This window comes from Adiantum capillus-veneris, chromosome 8 (assembly GCF_014529385.1).
Source record: "Adiantum capillus-veneris isolate H3 chromosome 8, ASM1452938v2, whole genome shotgun sequence".
Lineage (NCBI taxonomy): Eukaryota > Viridiplantae > Streptophyta > Polypodiopsida > Polypodiales > Pteridaceae > Adiantum > Adiantum capillus-veneris.
Window position 1 is genome coordinate 155,675,297 of NC_140938.1, and position 19,803 is coordinate 155,695,099.

Sequence of the window (19,803 nt, forward strand, 5' to 3'; positions counted from 1 at the left end):
GTTGCTTCTCCCCATCCCCCTCCTTTTCTCTCGCTCTTTGTGTACTTGTCAATGCTTGCGGAAGGTATGCTTGGAGCTTGAAGCGTGTTACCAAGAGGGCATAATCGGGGTGTTTTTCGAGCCGGAAAGGGTGAGTTGAGCAGTGTGGGTGCATTTGTGCTCAAAGGTGTTTCTGCAGGGTATAAGATAGTTGTTTTGTGTGCCAAGGTGGGTCTGTTATTGAAAATTAGCCAATTTGAAGGTGGTAATTGAGAGGTTAGGGGTGCTGTGGTTACCCTAAGTTGTAGGGAGGCTTTGTGTTGTGTGTCGGGTGTGGACCTCATTTCCCCTCTCCAACGTTATATATGGTTGAAAATTATGGTACCAAAAAGAGCGTCCATTTTTGTAGCCAATTGCTACATTCCTCGTCATGATTTCCCCTTTTATGCTTGCATGGATAGAGATCAGCCATTTTTGGGTTTAGAAGAGGACATTTCTTATTTCAAAGGAGAAGGTGATGTTCTTGTATTTGAGGATATGAATGCTCACACAAAAACATTGCAACATGATACTCAACAAGTTGATATGCGATACATTTCAAGGGAGCTGAAGGAAGTTCACTTGTATGAACATACTTCAATGGATGAGAAAGAGCCGGATCACTATGGAAAGTTACTTTTACACATGTGTAATAGAGCCAAAGAATATATTGGTGGTACCAAAAATGGGTGTCTTGGACACTCCTTTGGTAGCACTTTACAAGCCCCATCTATATGAGTCACATGTAAAATAAACTAGCATGTTATATATCAATGGATAGATTTTTTTATGTAGAATCTAAAAGTATAAAGTCCGACAAGTTTTGATTTTTTTGCAAAAAAATTACCGGTCCCAACTTTTTTTAAAGGATACCACCAAAAGGTACAAAAAGTGGTACCACCAATACATGCTTTTACCCAATAGCACGGGTATGCTCATTGCCAATGCTGTACCGTCGTGAAGTGGAATCAATGGATGTACATGTAGAAAATATAATGGGGATAGTGTGATTGACTATATGATGCTCTTTCAAGCCATCATGTATCACATAAAGAGTTTTAGGTTTGGACAATGGACCCCGCAATAAGACCATCGGACCTTATGTATTGACCTTGCATGTGGAGAAGCAACTAAGCATGATAATCTCAGCCAAGGGGAAGAGAAGATATCACTATGCATGAATTTCAAACGGACACCAATGCACATTGAAATGGTTGAGAAAAAGTTATGGATGACAAAGCTTCAATATGATGCACCATTGACAACTAAAAGGGAAGCTTTCAAGAAAGTTATTTGTTCTTGTGCCGAGCAATGCTTTGCCATAAAGCATCTCCATGTTTTCAACAAAGATAGGTCACACAAAAGGTGGTTTGATAAAGAATGTCAACATGCTCGAAAGTCCTTTTTAAAGCTTGATGCAATTATAGACAAAGACAACTATCAAAGTCATTTGCATACATAAAAGACATTGATTCAAAAGAAGAGAAGAAGATGGGAAGTAAAGCAACAACTTTTTCAAGTTCAAAAAAAGGTACATGCATGTGGAAGATTTTGGAGAAACTTGAGAAACAAGTGGGTTGAGAATTTTGGTAACTTGAGTATTGTGGATATGTACACACATTGTAGGCAATTATATGAGCAACCAAATGCTGCAACAGTGCTATTTTATGGTTCACTCCTATGTATGTCCTCTTTTTTAACTATTGATGATGTATGCGATGGGCTTAAAAAGTTGGCCACTCGCAAAGCGAGAGATCTTCAAGATATCAAGTCAGAGATGATCAAATGGACGGAAGATTTTACCCATGAGTGGATTTATGATATGTTCAGCCTTGCACTTCAACATGGTATGCCTTATGATTGGAGTACTAATTGGGTCAAGCCTTTGCATAAAGGAGGGGATATATGCTCCTACTCCTCTGCCTGCTGCTGCTACTCCTCCTGCTCCAACTGCTTGATGCTCCTCCTCCTCCTGCTGTTGTTGTTCATATGGGTTGCCATTACCCTCGCCCTGTCAGTCACTGGATCAACTGGGAGAAGATCCAATTGTTCACCGTCATATATCTATCCCCTTTTGGAGCAGAACCTTTGCAAGTTAATAGAGCCATTTTCACGAGTGAAGATCAGTCACATTTCAGAGCTTATACGTCTGCCGATGGATACCGTTGAGTCGAAGCTTTCTCAAATGATTGTGGACAAAAAGTTCGCAGGGACTCATGATCAAGGAGCAGGTTGTCTGATTGTTTTTTATGATTCGAAAGCAAATGTGATTTTTACAGTAGTTGACAGCTTGTATCTGAGATCTGCCAAGATAATGGCTTGGACTGCATATTAGGAATGTTTCTCTACTGTCAAGGTATGAGTTATGACACCTCTGAAGATGGTAGGGGAAATACTGGATTTGATGTTCACCTGAGACTATATTTTACAGTGGAACAATAGTATCTTTGTTGTTGTGCATTTTGGCAAGGGGTCAATGGGACCTTGTGAGTGGCTGTGGTGAGTTCTTTCTAATGATTGTCTATATATAGCCGAATCATACAGCCCTTTTGTGGCAATGCTGTCCTGGTCCAAACAACACTTCAATTTTCAGTGTCACGTACATGTATATATGAGAGGTCTGTGACCTTGCCTGCTAGCTCCTGATGGCTTTTCTAAAGTGTTTTGGAAAGGGACGATTGCAAAATTCTACTTCTCATCTATGACCCTTCTAAAGCCAAAAAATATGTGTGTTTTGTGTGTACTTGTGAACCTAGCGTGCTTTCTTATCTCAATCTTCCTATACCAGGATAGCAAACAAATGTTAATGGTCATTTCCATGTGGCTCCTCGTAAAATACATCAATAAAAGAGCTGGTGTTGTGTTCTTCTTTTCCATCTGACATTGGGTTCGCTGTTGTTTTATGTTTTATCTCATATGGTATAGCCAAGGTTTTAGGGTGCAGAATTAAAACATGTTGGATTAAAACATGTAGAATATTCCCGGTCCACTTTAAGGCAAGCTTGGAATCTATTTGAGATTTTGCAGCTTTAGCTTTTGAAAACTAGTCTTGCTTGGTGGGCATTGCTATAGACTGTAACAAGACATCCACAGATTAACATCAATCATGTTGGACTGGTAGCAGTCCAACGTGTCATGTTGACAGATGCATTCTAGAGCTGGTTGACCGTACCTACCCATTTTAACCACAAGAGATGAGCTTTCAAACAATGCTTCTCTAGGACGACACCTCCCTTAAATAGAGTACCCAAAAGCACCACTCACGGAAGACCGTGATCCATCAGAAATTTGAAGTTTCTCAACATGTCCATCATGGAAGTTGAAGTTGTTCTTGCACTGCATACACATTCTTGCCCAGTTTGAGAGCAACCTACGGTCATAGCATTCCAAGAGACAATGTTGCAAGATGGGACAATTCTGAGGACACTTTGGCTTGGAGGAAATGCATCACAGTTGTCGGGACAGTATACACACCCACAAGAGGACCATGATATCATGTTCCACCTTTGCCTTGAAACCTCATCCAAAATGTTAGCCCCTGCCGATTGTTAACTCTCTCAAGATGCATGCAATGTTCATGACATTTTTATGTCATTTTTCAGCTAGCAACATGCACACAGCATCTGCAATTCCATATATAATTTTGAAAAGGAATCTATTCAAGTAATAACACTAACAAATGCACCTGCACTTCAGATGCTCTGCTACTATGAAAAACAATTCGTCGGTGCCAGTGTTCTGCCTGAAGACAGAAAAGCACAGGATGGATAGACCTTAAATGGGTAATAAGGCCAATTTTTAACCACAATGGTAAATATTTACAGCTTTGCATCGGCCGTGTCAACAAGTAACTGACACAGGTGCTCTATCCATAAAGCCACTGATGTGGCATCTATTCAGACTCCTCAGCTTCAAAGTCAGAGAAATCGTCTCCTCCTCCACTTACCTCCTCTCGTCATCGTCGCTGATTACATACTGCACAACCGCACGGTTTGCCCTGTTAGGTCGGGCTGCAGCAGGGCCGGCAGACACCTCCACTTCTTTCTCTACATCATCTTCCTGATGCTGCTCCTCGGCTGCCAGTTTGGCCGCAATTGAACCACTCTTCCTGTGGATCGGAAGGGCGGATATGCCTGCCTCACTTTCTGAGCAGGAGATTTCTGCACTGGAGAACTCTCTTGCGCAATCATCTCCTCCATAAGCTTCTGCCCTTTTGCTTTAGTGCTGTTTCCTCTCTTCTTACCCACAGCTGCACCACCCTCAACTTCTTCCAGCTTTGACACTGCCACTGCCACTGCCACTGCCCTTGATGCTACAGATGCAGCTTTTGTCTTCCTCCCAGCTGCTGCACCTCCTTTTTTAGCAGCCGGAATGACCGCTTTCTTCCCTTTCTTTGGTTTTTCCTCCATATCCCAATCTGAGTTATCATCCGCATCAGAGCCACTATCATTGTCACTATCCACAATCACCTTTCTCAGCCTGCCTCCAGCTTCTTTCTAGGCTTCGGTATCTCATCTTCACTCATGACTTGTCCTTCATCTTCCACTGATGCTCACTCTCGCTGCTCTTCATCAGTCTTCTCAAGGGGAGGCACTGTGATCAACAAGGAGCTTCGAAATTAGACAGTTGCATGTCAAATTGCTTGGCCTAATTTGGACTGCATGCTTACCATTTCCATTGATGCTCGCTCTCACTGCTCTTCATCCGTCTTCTCAAGGGGAGACACTGTGATCAACAAGGAGCTTCGAAATTAGACAGTTGCATGTCAAATTGCTTGGCTTAATTTGGACTGCATGCTTACCATTTACAGACTTAGAGTACACAGCTAAGCGTTCTCTAAGACTAACTCCAAGGTCTTCATAGTCGCTGTCAACATTCTGTAGCAGAAATTCATAGAACCTGTTAAAGTGATAAATGCAACACTGACCACTACCTTGAACTTTACGTACCACTGGAGTAGGAGGTTTGGCTGGTGCTGCCTTCTTCGATGGTAGCTTGACCTGGGATGCTGCCTTGGAGGTTGCTTTTTCTGCACTCAACAATTGCATAAGCTTTAGAAAGGCCAAAGGGTAAGGTACTAAGGTTCTCAGCATTCTCAATAGGAAAAGGTTCCACACCTGCAGGGATAGCTTTCTTGGCCGGAGCACGTTTCATTGGCCGCCCTCCCTCTTTGGAAGCATGCTTCATTTCGTACTCCTCTTCTTTGGCCTCTTCCAACTATTGTGCCTGCAGCCAAAACCAACGATAAGAGAAAATCTACGCATGACCCTGCCAACCGCAACACATACGGAGGTGTGAGGTGCATACGTTGAGTTGGACAAGAAATTCGTCAAGGTCTTTAAGCCACAGGGACTTAGGAGTTGCTCTCTTGAGCTCTTCGACATCTCTCTCCAGCTTGTCCCTGTCGTTGCACAGGCTTTGAAATTTCTCTAAGGTTAGAGTACCTACCGGCATTGACAGTAAATACTCGTAGTCGCCAGCTTTGACCCCCTTGCCCACATCCTCTGCCTCATTGCCCTCCTCTCCTTCAGGGTTTTCAGTCCCAGCACCACAGGGCTCACCAGTCTTGGATTTCTTGGGGAAGGGTGTGAAGCCTTTAAGCTTTAATTCCAGCAGAAGCTCAGCCCGCTTTCTGTTGTTGACAATTATATCCCCTGTTATAACGCCAAGGACAAAACGGACTTTGTTGTCGAGCTTGAGAAGCTCTAGCTCCAAATTCTGGAGTTGCACCTCCTGCACAAATAAAGATGGGAATATGAATTCGCATTCAAGGCATTCTTTTGGCCTAGCTTTCATCATTTTTATTATCTCAAACTCACCTTCCGTTTTACATAAAGCTTCAAGCGGATGAAGAAAAATGCCTTCAGAACTGTGCTTAGTTAAGTTTGACACATACAGTTTATCTAATTGACTTGAAAATCAAGAAGGAAATCTGAGAAGTGGAACCGAAATCTAGAGACAGTAATGCCAAAAATGGAGGATACTCTCCTCAGGTGACTCAAAATTCCTTATGTGGCCTCTGGCATTAAAGAGGTGCATGTTGCTTGTACTGATGGTTGTTGTTAGCTTGGAGTTCTTGGGCATTCCCTCAGCAAGAGCCACAGCCATGTTGTTCTCTGAAAGTTGCACTTCAAAATTCACAAGGGTGTCCGTGTTGTGTTCTCGATAATCCTATAGTGGCAAGAAAGCATGTGTCATCCATCTTCTTAATACAAAAGCAGAAGAATCAGAGAAAAGGAGGATGTCAACGGACCTTGATAAATGGCTCTTTTATTTTTATCAGTGGGGTTCATCATGCTTTCAAGGAACTCTTTGTAATCCTGGGTCCATTTCCTCACTGGAAGCTCCGTGATTCTCAATGTCGTCTCATCAACTAGTTCATATACACCTGATATTGTATAGGATCAACATCATCTCATCAACAAGGCATTGTTAGCACAACATAATCCACTTTCTGAGTACCACGGATCCATAGATTCCATTGGTTCATCATTAAGCAGACGATAAATATTTGCCACAATATCCGGGGGATTATAATTGGGAACAAATGTACTCCAACCAGTTCCAATCCCTTCACTTCCATTAACAAGCACCATGGGTAATATAGGACAGTACCTGAATCGTTGAAACCCAGTCATTGTCAGCTCGAGAAAGCTATTCTAATTAGATCTTCGTTAATGTTAGGAGAGACTAGCTGCATCTCAAGACACCAACAAGGTCAGTTCAATCTGTTGCCCATCTTCCTTTAGGTACCCCAGGAGAATGTCATCATCTTTGGGAAAGATATAGCGTGTTATAGGGGATAAGCATGTGAAGATGTATCGACCACTTGCGTGATCTTTTACACCCTACAAGAAGATTGACATAATCAAGCTGTTTCTGAGTCAGTTTACCCTTTCTACTATATGGCACCGAAGGTCCACATTACCTGGCTTCTTATGCCGAACTGCCCTAATGGAGAAAGCAAGTTGATGTTGTTGCTTCCCACATAATTCTGTGCCATTCCTATGATATGATGGTGCTCACCAGACTTTGCTCACCATGGTGGTACGCAGAGTGCTCCGAGACGTAACCTGAAAACTGTGCAACCTGGACAAAAAGCACTTTTGTGAAGTTTTTTTCGTTCCATGCTATGACAGTGGAGCCTATAAGCCTATAAGAAGGGAACACACCTTTGCTTGAGAGACAAAATTTCGCTTGAAGGAGCAGAACAATATCTTTCTTTGGCCTGATTTTAACCCATCCACCATCGAAGGGATGGACCTCACTAAATCAGCCATTGAGAACAATATCAGTTCTCTGTTGACAAAATCGCTGTACTTGATAATTTTGGCTGATTGGTCCAGGAATGTCCCAGGCTGCCAAAATATAATACTCTCAAACAAAAAGAAACATCGACTACAAGACAGGGCAGCTTTGGCTCCCAAGTGTGAGCTTTCGCAGGAATTTATGAAGAAAGGTACTCTGCATTTGTTGGCTGGTCTGCTATGTTCCCATTTCAAACTAGAGAGGCGAGGCTGACTTGTGTTATTTTTTCAGTTGCAAAGTGTGGAGTGGTTGAGAGTATTCTGTCCTGGGCTGACTTCAAGCAAAGCAAAGAATTGAAGAAAAATGATGGGATGAAGAGACAACGGTTAACTGGAATAACCAAACTGGATGATGCCAATGATGCAGGTGGCAGGTATTCTGAAGACTGTACTCTCATCCTGACTGAAGGAGATTCTGCAAAAGCTCTTGCTGTAAGTAGCCTTGACATGCCCAAACCAACGATTGTCTTTGATGAAATCCCACACAAATCTCTTTCTTGTTGTTATGACATGCAGATGAGCGGTATTAGTGTTGTCGGTAGGAACTTTTTCCACTCCGAGGAAAACTCTTGAATGGACATGAAGCTAACCACAAGCAAATAATGGAAAATCGGGAAATTAATCACATCAAGCAGATATTAGGCCTACAACATGGGCAAGAGTATACAAATGCCAAAACACTTCGATATGGCCACCTAATGATAATGACCAATCAGGGGTGTGACTGTGGTCATATGTGCGTGCAGCTGTGTGTGGGTGCATGAGTGATTCCCTGACTATAATGCACGTCTTAAGGGCCTCTTAACTCTGCAGGATCATGATGGATCTCACATCAAAGGCTTGCTAATCAACTTTATCCATTCCTTCTGGCCGTCTCTGTTGAAGATTCCTTCATTTCTCCTGGAATTCATTACCCCAATCGTCAAGGTTTGATTGTGCCAATCCACTAGTTTTTGATTCCAGACTACATTATTAAATGCTGAGAAAATGTGCTTTGCATAATGCCAGGCCACACATAAGGAGCCACATAAGAGCCACACATAAGGTTGGAAGGTTTTCGTCATTCTACACTACGCCTGAATATGAAGCTTGGAAACAATCGCTGGATGGGTACACAAGTGGTTGGAGTATCAAGTACTATAAGGTTTGCTGTTTTGATTGAGGTCTGTGGTAAATCATGCTTGAGACTTTTCCAATACTTAGTAGGATTTCAGGGTCTGGGTACAAGTACTGCAAAGGAGGGTAAAAAGTACTTCAGAAACCTTGATAAGAATAAGAAAGACTTTGCATGGGAGACCATGGAAGATGGTGAAGCTATTGCTCGATGGCATTCACTAAGAAGAAGATTGATGCCCGAAAGACATGGCATCGCAACTTTGAGGTGACTTGTCAAGTGTGCTGTTTTCTCTTTTGGCAGAATGAAATTAGAAAATAACCTTGACAAGTTGATGACCCGAATGCAGGGTTGTCAATGAGAGCATTGACAAATACCCACATGTGATTCTCGATTTGAAATGCCTTCACTCCTGCATTCTTGTTTTTCTTATTTACAATACCCATGACATGGTTATGACATGGTTTGCTACTTGCTCTGTTACGTAATGAACATGAGTGCCTCCCCTGATTGTTGCAATTGAATTCACAAAGCTCACCTAAAAGCATGCAAAGTGACAGAAACATTACCACAATTTTCTGACCTAGAATGAAACAGGGTATTGCCAAGAAACCATGTTTACCTGCTGAAATTGGCCATCACTAAGGCTAACACAAACTTCCCATCGATCATTCACACGTTCATAGATCCTGAAGATGCATAAACACACTATTAAGAATGGCCTTTGCTCTACAAAGAGAAACAATAGCTGGTAAAGTTGAACAACTCTTTAAATCTAAAATGGAATTTCTTTTATAAGACAAAACCTGCAATGGAATGTTGATGCAAGCAAAATGTCAGAAGCTAGCAAGTGATGTACCAGAAGTGTACCCAAACATAAGACCTTACTAATGTAGTATACCTGCAAATGGAAACAATGCAGGCAGACAATGCAGGAGGCACAAATCAACCATGAAATAATCAATTGCATAGTATAAAAGGCTAAGGAGACATTTGTACTTTACCAGGAAGAGGTTCTTCTCTGTTGTTGTTGACAGTGTCAAGGTAGAAACCAACATAGTCCTGAAACGACTTGATCGGTAACCTCTGACCATTAAAATTTTACTTTGACCGTCTTTCCTAAGCAGCCTGCAAGGTCAAGAGCTCTCTTACTCATAAGACCAACCACATCATCCTCAAGCGACGTCATCCCGAATTTGGCAAGGTCTGGTACATACACTCCTTCTTCACGAATCTCAACAGGAACTCCATCACCATTATTATAGACACTGATTGTGTTTTGCACCACATCTATGTTAACTTTTAGTGAATCCATGGTACGGTCCCGTTGCTTATTGTCGGCAGCATTGACAAGAATTTCATCAAAGATCTTGTATAATCCTGGCAAATAACAGATGACATCTGCTGCCATGGATGATTATTCACTAACGCCTCACTACGCCAATTTCTATTGGTAATCGTCTCAGTACTTGCAAAAAGTGTTGTTTTATTTAGTTTCATAACTATTGCCTCTTGTTCTAATAAAAGAAAAATTGTGTTTATTTGAGCATTGTAATAGCTTCATCTTTTTAATCTTTTTGTAATAGGCAAAGGCTGCAAAGGACACTGTGCCTGCTGCAAATCCTCTTCAGTCCACCTCTAATGCCAACATTGGAGCAGGGAGGCAAGAGAAAACTATTGAAGAAACGTATCAGAAAAAGACTCAGCTGGAACATATTTTACTTCGGCCAGATACTTTGTCGCAAGTTTCTCAACTCTGCCAAAATCGGCAGAGTTGGAAAATCCTTCTTCTACCCCAGCCGCATTGAAGAACCACGCAAAAAAGTGCCATCAGCAGTTACATGAATGTACAAAATGGGCCACTCTCACTTGTGCAGTTTGAAGAGTTGCCTTTTGGTGGTGAGGGAGAGGAGGGTGGAGTAGGAGACTGAGGTCTCGGATCGTGTTGGGGTCTATGAGGTCTTTGAAAATTAGGCGCTCTAGATCTAAACCCAACTCCCCCCTTTCTACAAGGAAGTCCGCCCAAGCATCTTGGCGTCCGCCAAGTATGTCCTCCTCAAGCATGTGGGCCATCTCCCTCCTCCTCTTCACCCTCACCAATAATTGTTCCTATGCTCCCATTAACCTTGGCTCTTTGCTTTGCACTATTGCCACCGACCATCCATTCGTGATCGTGCCATGGAGGTCACATTCACAAGATAGGAGCCAGGGCTGATGCTGGCAAAGGCGCCATGTGTGCATCCTCTCTCCATGCTGCCATTTTTGCTGTCAAAAAGCATTCTTCTCCAATTGCTACTTCCTGGTTCTGTTTTACAAGCTGCTACCTCCTCTTCTAGCTGCAAAAAGTAGTGGGAATCCAGGGGGCCTCAGCTTCCATATGCCGGTAGCATCATGTGAATTCTCGTCGCCATCACTGCGCTGTGGCGAACATGAGACCTCCAAAAGATGCTTCACATAGCTGAAATCTGTAAGTGCTACATTCTGTGGGTGGCCGCAACGCATCAACAGAGGGGAAAGATGCTGCAAAGAGCTTCCTTTGCTTGCTTCTTCTTTTGTCTCTTCTCGAGCTCTGGAAAACACACAATCTTATTCATGTCTCAGATAAATTGTTGAAGCCTTTGAAGTAAATGAATGATACCAATTACTAGCAACTCAAACACTATAAGCAGGAGGGCTTCAATGCACAAAATGTGTCCTACAAGTGAAGAGACATGACATAATAATGTGTTAGTATGAAGAAACATGACATGATTGATTTGGATTTACTTTTGTCCTTTGGACTCAACTATGCATCATTTCCATGAAAAGCTCACGATCTAAGCAAGACGGTCATGCCAAAAAGGGACTTACCTTTTGCCGAAATAAGTTTGGCGTCTAGGTTATATGAGCTTGAAGTCGAATCCTCCAAGGAAAAGGCTGTGCTCAAGTCTCGCTGTTGATTGCTCCCAATGAAGGAGAGCCGATGCCAGAGGCATAGCTAAACCTCTAGGGCTCAGTGTAGGCAAAAGTTAAAGTTCCAAAAAAGAGCTTAACTCTAGCTGAAGCCTGAAATGGGTTTGTTGTCTCCATTCCATGAGCTTGAATTCAAGGAACTTATAGGGGGCCTCCATGAGAGGGGTTAAGTAAGAATAACCCCCTCTCGAGCGTGAGATTTTTTCAATCACATCGATCTTGTCTTCTCTTCTCTAACCATTATTCCCTCTAAGTGGGTAAAAATATTGAAACACGTGTAGAATGCCGTGCAAACACACAACCATAGAGTTGCAGGCTTTTAATTAAGTGGGGCTCAGCCCTCACCTCAATCATTTTGCAAAAGATTTGAAGAAGAAGAAACCCAAAGTCCAAACAAATGTCGTGAAGGTGTTTTACCTTCGAGTTTGAGAACGAACTTAGTGTTAGTTGGTGGAGACGCAACGTCGTCCTCGTAGAAGGGGCCTTCCAGCACAAAAATGGGGCTCGGTTGCTCTCAGCTTCCTGTGGATTTATCTCCTTGAGACTTTGTGTCCTCGTTCTATAAGCATGAGCAAACACAAACAGAACAGGATCAAAACCTTGCCTTTTGAGACAGAGTCTCAACTGGAATCGACTCAGAGCATTGTGGATGTATCAGCAGTAACTAAGTAGAGATATTTTGCACACACACAAACACAGACTACAGAGTGGATGCCATTCCTACCTCTTGTTGTTGCAGCACCTGTGGTAGCCTCAAAGCTCTTGTAGGACTTCTCGCGTCCCCACCATCCCTGTCAAAGATCTTTGCCTTTCTGGAGTCCTCACCTCTGCATCTACACCAACCAAGATTAACAGGGGAAGCTGCCTCCCGTGCATGCACTGCATGCTCTGCTGGCAATGGATGGCGCCCACTTTGGCGCTGTTGTGCGTGTTGCAGCCACGGTGGATGAAGAATTAGCAATAAAGTTTTTGTGACCACGTGGGTGACTATCCTTTCAATGATTCATTAGAGATCTCAATATATATATTTCCAGCTTCTCTTTGTCTTTGCCATGAGTATTTCTTGCCTCCTCTAACCAATCAAAAATTGTGTATTTATAAAAATTTAATCTCTCTTTTTTCGTTAGCAAACAAGTGATAAAATCACAAGGCCTGCGCTTTCAAGTAGATATAATAGAAAGAAAAAATGTATTTAATAATAAAAAACCATGTCGTCATAATTTCTTCAAATTATCTAAGATACAAACACTATATTTAAACTTCTATGTAAATAAGAAACATTATTATTAAACTAGACAAGATAATCACCAAGTTCATACTTATATCCATGTTTATGACATAGCATGTCTCTTTTCATGATTTTTGAAGTACTTAGTTAATCCATTAACTACCTTCTAAGCTTGAGATATTTATATTTAAATATACAATCTTAATTTAAATATATCTATGTTGCACCGTGTCTACTCTCTCTCTCTCTCTCACACACACACACACCCCAGGGCCCACACACAAACATGATCTCTCTCTCTCTCTCTCTCTCTCTCTCTCTCTCTCTCTCTCCATCCAATTCGTCAATAAGCAACTTCCCCATTGATAGGAGTCAACAGAAGCCATTCTTTGTGCTGAATTCGTGTGCCAATAGCTTCTCTCTCTCTCTCTCTCTCTCTCTCTCTCTCTCTCTCTCTCTCACACACACACACACACACACACACACACATGAAGGCTATCAATCACACCATCTCTTCCATAGCCCACTCTCTCATCCTTCCTCTTCCTAATTTGGCCTGGAAATGGACATTGTCCTCTACCACCCGCTCATGGTGGTTATGCGCCCCGACCTACTAAGCCCACCGGCAAGTCCAATGCGGCGCAAATAGCAGCAGATATCGAGCACTCCGATTTCTTGGCGATTGACGACCTCTTGGATTTTTCAAATGAGGACATAGGTGGCTCCATTGAGCCCTGCCTTAGAAATGCCACCTCCTGTGAGCTTAAGATTGAGCCACTTCTCTTATCTGCCGTTGATAGAAAGCTGTCGCAACCGTGCCGTTTTGACTCCGACCCGCTCTGTGTGCCTGTATACTTCCTTCTCTAACAAAGTTTTTCTGACAATCACCATTTAATTTGCACTAATTACAAAAGCTGAAAAGAAGGTTTTCTTAATAAAAACTAAATGGAAATTCAGGCAATGATTTTTAAGCTTATGGTTTGATTGTCCTTGGAAATTCAGTTTGCAATATTTGGGCAATACTAACTTGGCTGTCTCTTATTGGTTTTTGCCGAGTGTGATGATGTAGCAGAGCTTGAATTCTCCAATTTTGTAGAGTCCTCCTCCTCCTCCGGTGATGCTCTGCTTGCCTTGGCTGGGGCACTCATGGCAACTTAGGTGGTGATGACAAGGGCGAACACCGTCGGCGGAGCAGCGACAAGTCTTTTCGAACCACAAGCCCTGTTTGTGTGCTAGAAAGCAACACTTTTTCAAGAGGAAAGCATTGCGCATCCTTCAACTTCAGCCCTGACATGTCCCCTGTTCCTGGTCGTGGGCATAGCAAACGCTGCCGCACTGCTGTTTGATTCTGGAATACATCTGAGTCCAATATGTACAACACATACCACAACTTCGATGATGACAGCGATGTCGAAGATGAAGACTTTTTTTGCAAACATAGCAATCAGAGAATGAAGAATTCTGCCATGAAAGTGAAAAACTCCTCCTTCAGTAAGGCAAAGAGTCCTTCTACCAAACACTTCAACCCCAAGCCCCCAAGCCTAAGAAAACCAAGGTGGAGGATGCTACCCCAGTAAGGAAGCGTCTTCATTGTGCTACGCAGAAGACGCCACAATGGAGGGCGGGACCGATGGGGCCAAAGACGCTATGCAATGCGTGAATGCATATGGAGTGCAGTACAAGTCGGGAAGGCTTTGCGACGAATATAGGCCAGCTGCAAGTCCTGCATTTGTAGAGAGTGTGCACTCAAATTCACACAAGAAAGTGTTGGAAAAGAGAAGGCAAAGAGGTGATAGCATTGGGCATGAGAGCCGAAAGCATAACGAGCATACGCGCAGGCTTCGGTGGGGAGGTAGTGGTGTGTGTGACCGTGCCGCGTTGAAGGTGGACGTCAATACAAATGCGTTGTCTCCACTGGAGGAGACAAAGGTAGGTAGGAGTGAATAGAGAGGAGAAGTGGATAGACATGGTTAGCATCAGAGTTTAGAGAGTTTGATTAGTAGAGTAGAGAATAGTGGCACAGCTAACATCAACATGAAGATATGTCCTACATTGCTTTGAAGGGAGCTTGTGATCATATTCCATCCCTTTGGCAAGCCTCAACACTTCAGCCTGCAGATGTTCCCACAGCCCTCGTCACACTCACACCACCTCCTCAAGGCTCCGCCTGAAGTACATCCCCTTCACCTGCATGGTGCTCCCAACCCCCTCGTCACGGTTACACACAAAACAACACCGCATCATGGTTGCACCCACCTTTGCTTTGACCGCACGCAATGGAAAGAAGCCCTCATCGCACGCCTTGTTTTTTCCGATGCAAGATGCAGACAAACCCTCACAGAACCCCATCCCCCTTCAACTGCAGGATGCTCCCGCTGGCCTCGTCGTCCCTGCTCCTTGCATTCTTGCCTTCACTCAATCACTACCTGCCTAGCATCATACATCCACGAACTGCCCAATTCACCTACGAGAGAGAGAGAGAGAGAGAGAGAGAGAGAGAGAGAGAGAGAGAGAGAGAGAGAGAGAGACTGTCGGAAGCCCATCACTCGCTTTTGCTTTCATTAGGAGGAATCTTCAAATTCAGATTCCTCTCCACACTTAGCTCCCAATACCATTGTCGTGCACACTCATCTCCATCTCCGTTTGCATGCTCCTCCGAGTAGCACTCTTGTGCACCAGTCGTCGTCTCCTTCCTATCATGCTATGCCTTGCTTGCGCCTTGCTTCACACCCACCTTGGGGCCTATCAGCAGCATCGTACTTCACAAGAACCCTTTCCATGTCCATTGCCCTCGATGCCTACCTTGGCCTCATCAATATACTCACTCACCTTGTCCATCTCAAGCAACATACAACCACATATACTCCCCCTATGTCTCCACCTTCCCCTCTCTATCCTCATTCTTCTCACACACACTACCACTATTCCTGTCTCCGCCTGCCGTTTTCTGTCAGGCACTGCAACGTGCGCACACACTTCAGGCTCTTTGATTCCCAACGATTTATTCAATGATAAATCACTTGAGCAACGGTTGAGGTTGACCCCAATGGGGTATTCGCTGTGAGCCAAGCCAGTGCGAGTGGTTGCTTCTGCAGCTCAGTAACCAACACTTCTTGCTCGCCAACGCTCGCTCTGTATCTCTTACGCCGCTTGTCGGCTCTTCTCAGCTCCTCCTCTCTAATTTTCTCGTCACCCCTGAGGGATTTTGCATACACATGAAGAACAGAGGACGCTCTGAGTTCATGTGTTTCCACCTTGCCTGCGCACAGTCGAGGGTGGGACTGCCAAGCTATCCGAGTGATGTTATCCATTTGAGCTCCTTAGACTTTTCAAATTCAAATTCAGACTTTCGGTTTTCCTGCTTATGTGTGGCTACATCTGTTGCTTCTTGCTGAACATTTCCATATTTTCCTGTGATGCAGATGGGGTCAACAACTCTGTAATTGATGGTTCAGCTTCTCTTTCTTTGACTGCAGGTATTGCCATTGCTTCTTGCATGCCAGGACCCACAGAACCCCTAGATAGAACCTCCATTAAAGAATCCAACCTTGCAGCAGAGCGTCGCTCAGCAGCGTGTACGGCAGCCGGTACTTCTTGGCAAAGTTCTCCCACACACACACACACACACACCAGGTGAGCGCATAGACAACCCTCCCTCTCTCTCTCTCTCTCTCTCTCTCTCTCTCTCTCTCTCTCTCTCTCTCTCTCTCTCTCTCTCTCTCTCTCTCTCTCTCTCTCTCTCTCTCTCTCTCTCTCTCTCATGGGGACCCGCCCAGTTTCCGCCCTGGCTCTAGCGCACACTTCAGGTTCTTCAGCGCACACACCCCGCATTGAACAGGTCTGCCGCACACAGAATGCTACTCGGTCCCCTTTCATTACATTACATGGAATCTACTGCGATTCCAAACGATTTATCCAGTCACTTGAGCAACGGTTGAGATCGACCCCAATGGGGTATTCGCTGTGAGCCAAGCTAGTGCGAGTGGCTGCTCCTCTGACTGGCGAACCCACGCAATTAAAAAACAGTGTCCCTTCTTAGCCCCTCATCTCTCACGCAGGTCCTGCCACCCTCCTCCCGTGTCGTATCTGCCGCCTACGCCTGTGAATAATAGTAGGCCCGCATGATAGCAAAACAAATAGACACAAAAAACAATATCCCTTTGCAAGCCCATACTCCCTCTCTCAGGCTATGTGCATGAGGCATAACTGCAGCAATAAGAAAAAAATAAGCCAGAGAGAGGCGATTCTTCTTCTCGGCCGGGAGGGGGGAGAGAGAGAGAGAGAGAGAGAGAGAGAGAGAGAGAGAGAGAGAGAGAGAGAGAGAGAGAGACACAGAGAGAGAGAGAGAGAGAGAGAGAGAGACGACATTCACCAAGAGCCGCGCTTCATCTGCTGCCCCTCTCGGCTATGTCTCGTGCTCGTTTCCTCCCTTGTGACATCTTGGCACCTCGTAGGTCTCCCCCGTCTACTCCCGCCTCAGCAGCTGCAACTCCTCCTCAAGTGCGACCCCCTACCCTTGCCTCAGAAACAGCCCTGTCTCGCGCCTCTTCTTCCATGTTCCAAGGAATCCCTGCGGTAATTTTCCTTGATGACGAATCCCACGGGCGATGATGCAGAGCCTGGTGATGAATTCCGTGGTGCAGAAAAGAACGTGGTTCAGAATGACACTCAGCTTCGCAGTCTGACAATATTGGTGCCCACGGTGCCTAATGAGAATGAGAGAGAGAGAGAGAGAGAGAGAGAGAGAGAGAGAGAGAGAGAGAGAGAGAGAGAGAGAGAGCAATCGTAGCAATGACTTCTGTCTTGGGCTCCAAAAATAGACTATGAGAGAGCCAGCAAAAATTCTGCAAAGAGTCAATCTACAACCTCTATTCATGATGACTAGAACGCTTCCAAGAAACTCACCATCTCGAAAGGAGCTTTTCTTTTTTTTCAAAAACAAGTTTCAATATCTTAATTTATTCATGATCACATTTTCAATCAAAGCTTTTAGAGCATCTTTTTTCTATGGGTGATTATGGAGTATCATCTCTCACTTGTCTCAAGACATGTCCATCATTAAATTTACTCTCTCTTCATTTAAATGAGTGTTATTGCAGCCAACCAGCATTTTTTGCCTATGGAAAAATGCTTCAAAATACAACTCAACTTTTTTTCAATTTTAGTCAGCAAAAAGATAAGGCATCTCTATAGCCTTGCCCTTTGGGCAGGCCAAAAAGGAACACATCACTATGGCCTTAGCTCTTTGGACAGGTCAAAAAACAATCGCCACAGAAAACAGTAAAGCATGAAATGTTATAATAATGTTATCACGACGTCACTGTAGCACGATGTCCCACTACGACGGTCGGGCTTGCTTTTGGGTCGGTGCTTTGGTCAAGTCACTCGCTATTTAATTTGTGCTCAAAACGTTCGTTATTTAATTTGTGTTCAAGGCGTTCGCTATTTAATTTGTGCTCGATCTGTTTTACCCAATCTCTTTTCTCACTCACACTAATCATATCAATTAAATTCTCCTGGCCTAAGGATATTCTCTTTAACTTTTTATTTTTGGAATGTGTAGAACATATTCACATACTCCTATTGGTTCTATTTCGATTTTATTCAATCATTAACCAGATTCCTCCCGCTTCCAACCTCTTCACTTCGCACTTTCGCATTTTGATCACCCCAATCATGAGATTCGAACTCTAGGAGCCTGGACAGAGTTGAAATGCGGGCGCTAACCATTAGGTCAGTTTGTCGTCACTCATGAACCGCCCACAATTTTAATACAAAAAAAAAAATCATGTCTCTTCTCCTATGCATGCGGGCATGTCGTGGTTCACATCTACTGCTCAGCATCGTGCGCTCCCCCACTGTCGTGTGTTTGCCTCCCGTGCTCCTCGCACTCGCCACCTGCCCAGAGTCAGACCAGCCCAACATTTGCATCTTGCGGATCTTCAATGATTCGCCCTCATAATCTTTTTTCTAAATGTGTACAACCTACTCATATCAATTAAATGTCATTGATGTCGTTGCTTTCATCATATGCTTGAAGTTTGAGAAGACTTCTAGCCTTCTAGCCTCTAGGTCAAGTGAAGACTCAAGAGCCCTTTCCCATTAGAGCAGTTTCGCACAGGCGGAGGTGCTATCCCAGCCTGCTTTCGTCAACAAACTATGCCCAGGTTTAATCGGCAGAGTTGGAAAATCGTTCTTCTACCCCAACCGCATTGAAGAACCACACAAAAAAGTGTCGGCATCAGTTCCACATGTAGACAAAAAAGCTGACAACGTGGGTTGGTGTTCCACCCCGCTGTGCGGACGCTCCCTTACTCTTTCATGCTTCACAAAGCAAGTTTGTGTAGCCTAACGTGTGTTAGTTCCATTTAGACTTGTTGGTTCATATAGGTTTTGGGTGTGGTTGGTGTCTACATTTGCATGAACTTCTTAGTGCCCCTTTAGTTTGTACCTATGTTCAAGAGGGGCCGATTGCATCGCATTGCAATCGTTTACAGTGACAATGGTTGCCATGCTACAAAGTTTATAATTGTGTCTCTCAAGGTTTAAGACTTTCTTGCCAATTAAATTTTTACACTAATTATATCAATTCAATTCTCCCAGTCAAAGGATATTCTCTTTAACTTTTTATTTTTGAAATGTATAGAACCTATTCATATCAATTAAATGTCATTGAGTGGCTCACAATGCTCAAAACTTGTGAAAATGACCATCACAATAAATGGTTTGCATCGTGGTTGGGAGAGGAACGTGTTTAGGGAGAGCTCATGCTTGAAAATGTGTGGAAATCAAGATCTTGGGATCAAAACTTGAGCATTCAAGTAGGGTGTGTCTCGAGACCCAGCAGTCAACACCTATCACATCTCAAAAAGAGACAAAACCAAGACTAAATTGTCAATCTTGGGAAGCAAGCGACTTGACTAAGGCATAGAGGCATGCCAAGAGGTTGTCAATTGCTCGTCTAAACACAATACATTCCACTTTGACATTCAATGTGAATTGTATCTACTAAAAACCTAGAATCTTCCCTCTAATTCCTTCACACACCCACATGTAAATATCATATCAACTTCAAACAACTTAATATCAATAGGCAACATACTTACACTATACGGAACATAGGCTAGGTCATCAAACTCACAATTTGAGCATTGGAGAAAAACACAATTCTTTCTTGCAAGCTA

The 19,803-nt window shown here is 43.6% G+C and overlaps 2 protein-coding genes and 2 pseudogenes across 3 annotated transcripts; 1 reads left to right on the forward strand and 3 right to left on the reverse strand.

The window, feature by feature from the left end:
• Window positions 1–3,483: 3,483 nt before the first annotated feature.
• LOC147453211 (DNA topoisomerase 2-like) lies at window positions 3,484–7,534 on the reverse strand (annotated as a pseudogene). The gene is made up of 11 exons (XR_015188956.1): window positions 7,191–7,534; window positions 6,947–7,107; window positions 6,733–6,866; window positions 6,272–6,633; window positions 6,003–6,189; window positions 5,838–5,887; window positions 5,326–5,751; window positions 5,136–5,244; window positions 4,968–5,047; window positions 4,820–4,895; window positions 3,484–4,611 (listed from the first exon to the last, which is right to left on the reverse strand). The product of XR_015188956.1 is annotated as a DNA topoisomerase 2-like (transcript).
• Window positions 7,399–9,850, reverse strand: LOC147453212 (DNA topoisomerase 2-like). Its single transcript, XM_086518684.1, has 6 exons — window positions 9,545–9,850; window positions 9,246–9,340; window positions 9,062–9,128; window positions 8,912–8,977; window positions 8,762–8,867; window positions 7,399–8,639 (listed from the first exon to the last, which is right to left on the reverse strand). The coding sequence occupies exons 1-6, from the start codon at window positions 9,848–9,850 to the stop codon at window positions 8,536–8,538; spliced, it is 744 nt and encodes a 247-aa protein (XP_086374810.1). The 3' UTR covers window positions 7,399–8,535.
• Window positions 9,851–9,869: 19 nt separating this feature from the next.
• Window positions 9,870–12,224, reverse strand: LOC147453213 (uncharacterized). Its single transcript, XM_086519352.1, has 4 exons — window positions 12,217–12,224; window positions 12,116–12,133; window positions 11,809–11,950; window positions 9,870–11,008 (listed from the first exon to the last, which is right to left on the reverse strand). Exons 1-4 carry the CDS (start codon window positions 12,222–12,224, stop codon window positions 10,850–10,852), a joined length of 327 nt encoding a protein of 108 aa, XP_086375478.1. The 3' UTR covers window positions 9,870–10,849.
• A 64-nt stretch (window positions 12,225–12,288) lies between these two features.
• On the forward strand, window positions 12,289–14,566 carry LOC147453214 (GATA transcription factor 9-like; annotated as a pseudogene).
• Window positions 14,567–19,803: the final 5,237 nt, after the last annotated feature.

Excerpts from the sequence above, each read along its gene's own strand:
- LOC147453212 (XM_086518684.1), bottom strand. The coding sequence starts at position 9,850 with ATGGCAGCAGATGTCATCTGTTATTTGCCAGGATTATACAAGATCTTT. Across the intron at positions 8,868-8,911 it reads TTCATTACGTAACAGAGCAA|AAAAACAAGAATGCAGGAGT; the intron begins GTAGCAAACCAT and ends ATTGTAAATAAG. Across the intron at positions 8,640-8,761 it reads CGGGTCATCAACTTGTCAAG|CTTCACCATCTTCCATGGTC; the intron begins GTTATTTTCTAA and ends ATCGAGCAATAG.
- LOC147453213 (XM_086519352.1), bottom strand. Across the intron at positions 11,009-11,808 it reads GTTCGTTCTCAAACTCGAAG|AGCTCGAGAAGAGACAAAAG; the intron begins GTAAAACACCTT and ends TGTGTTTTCCAG.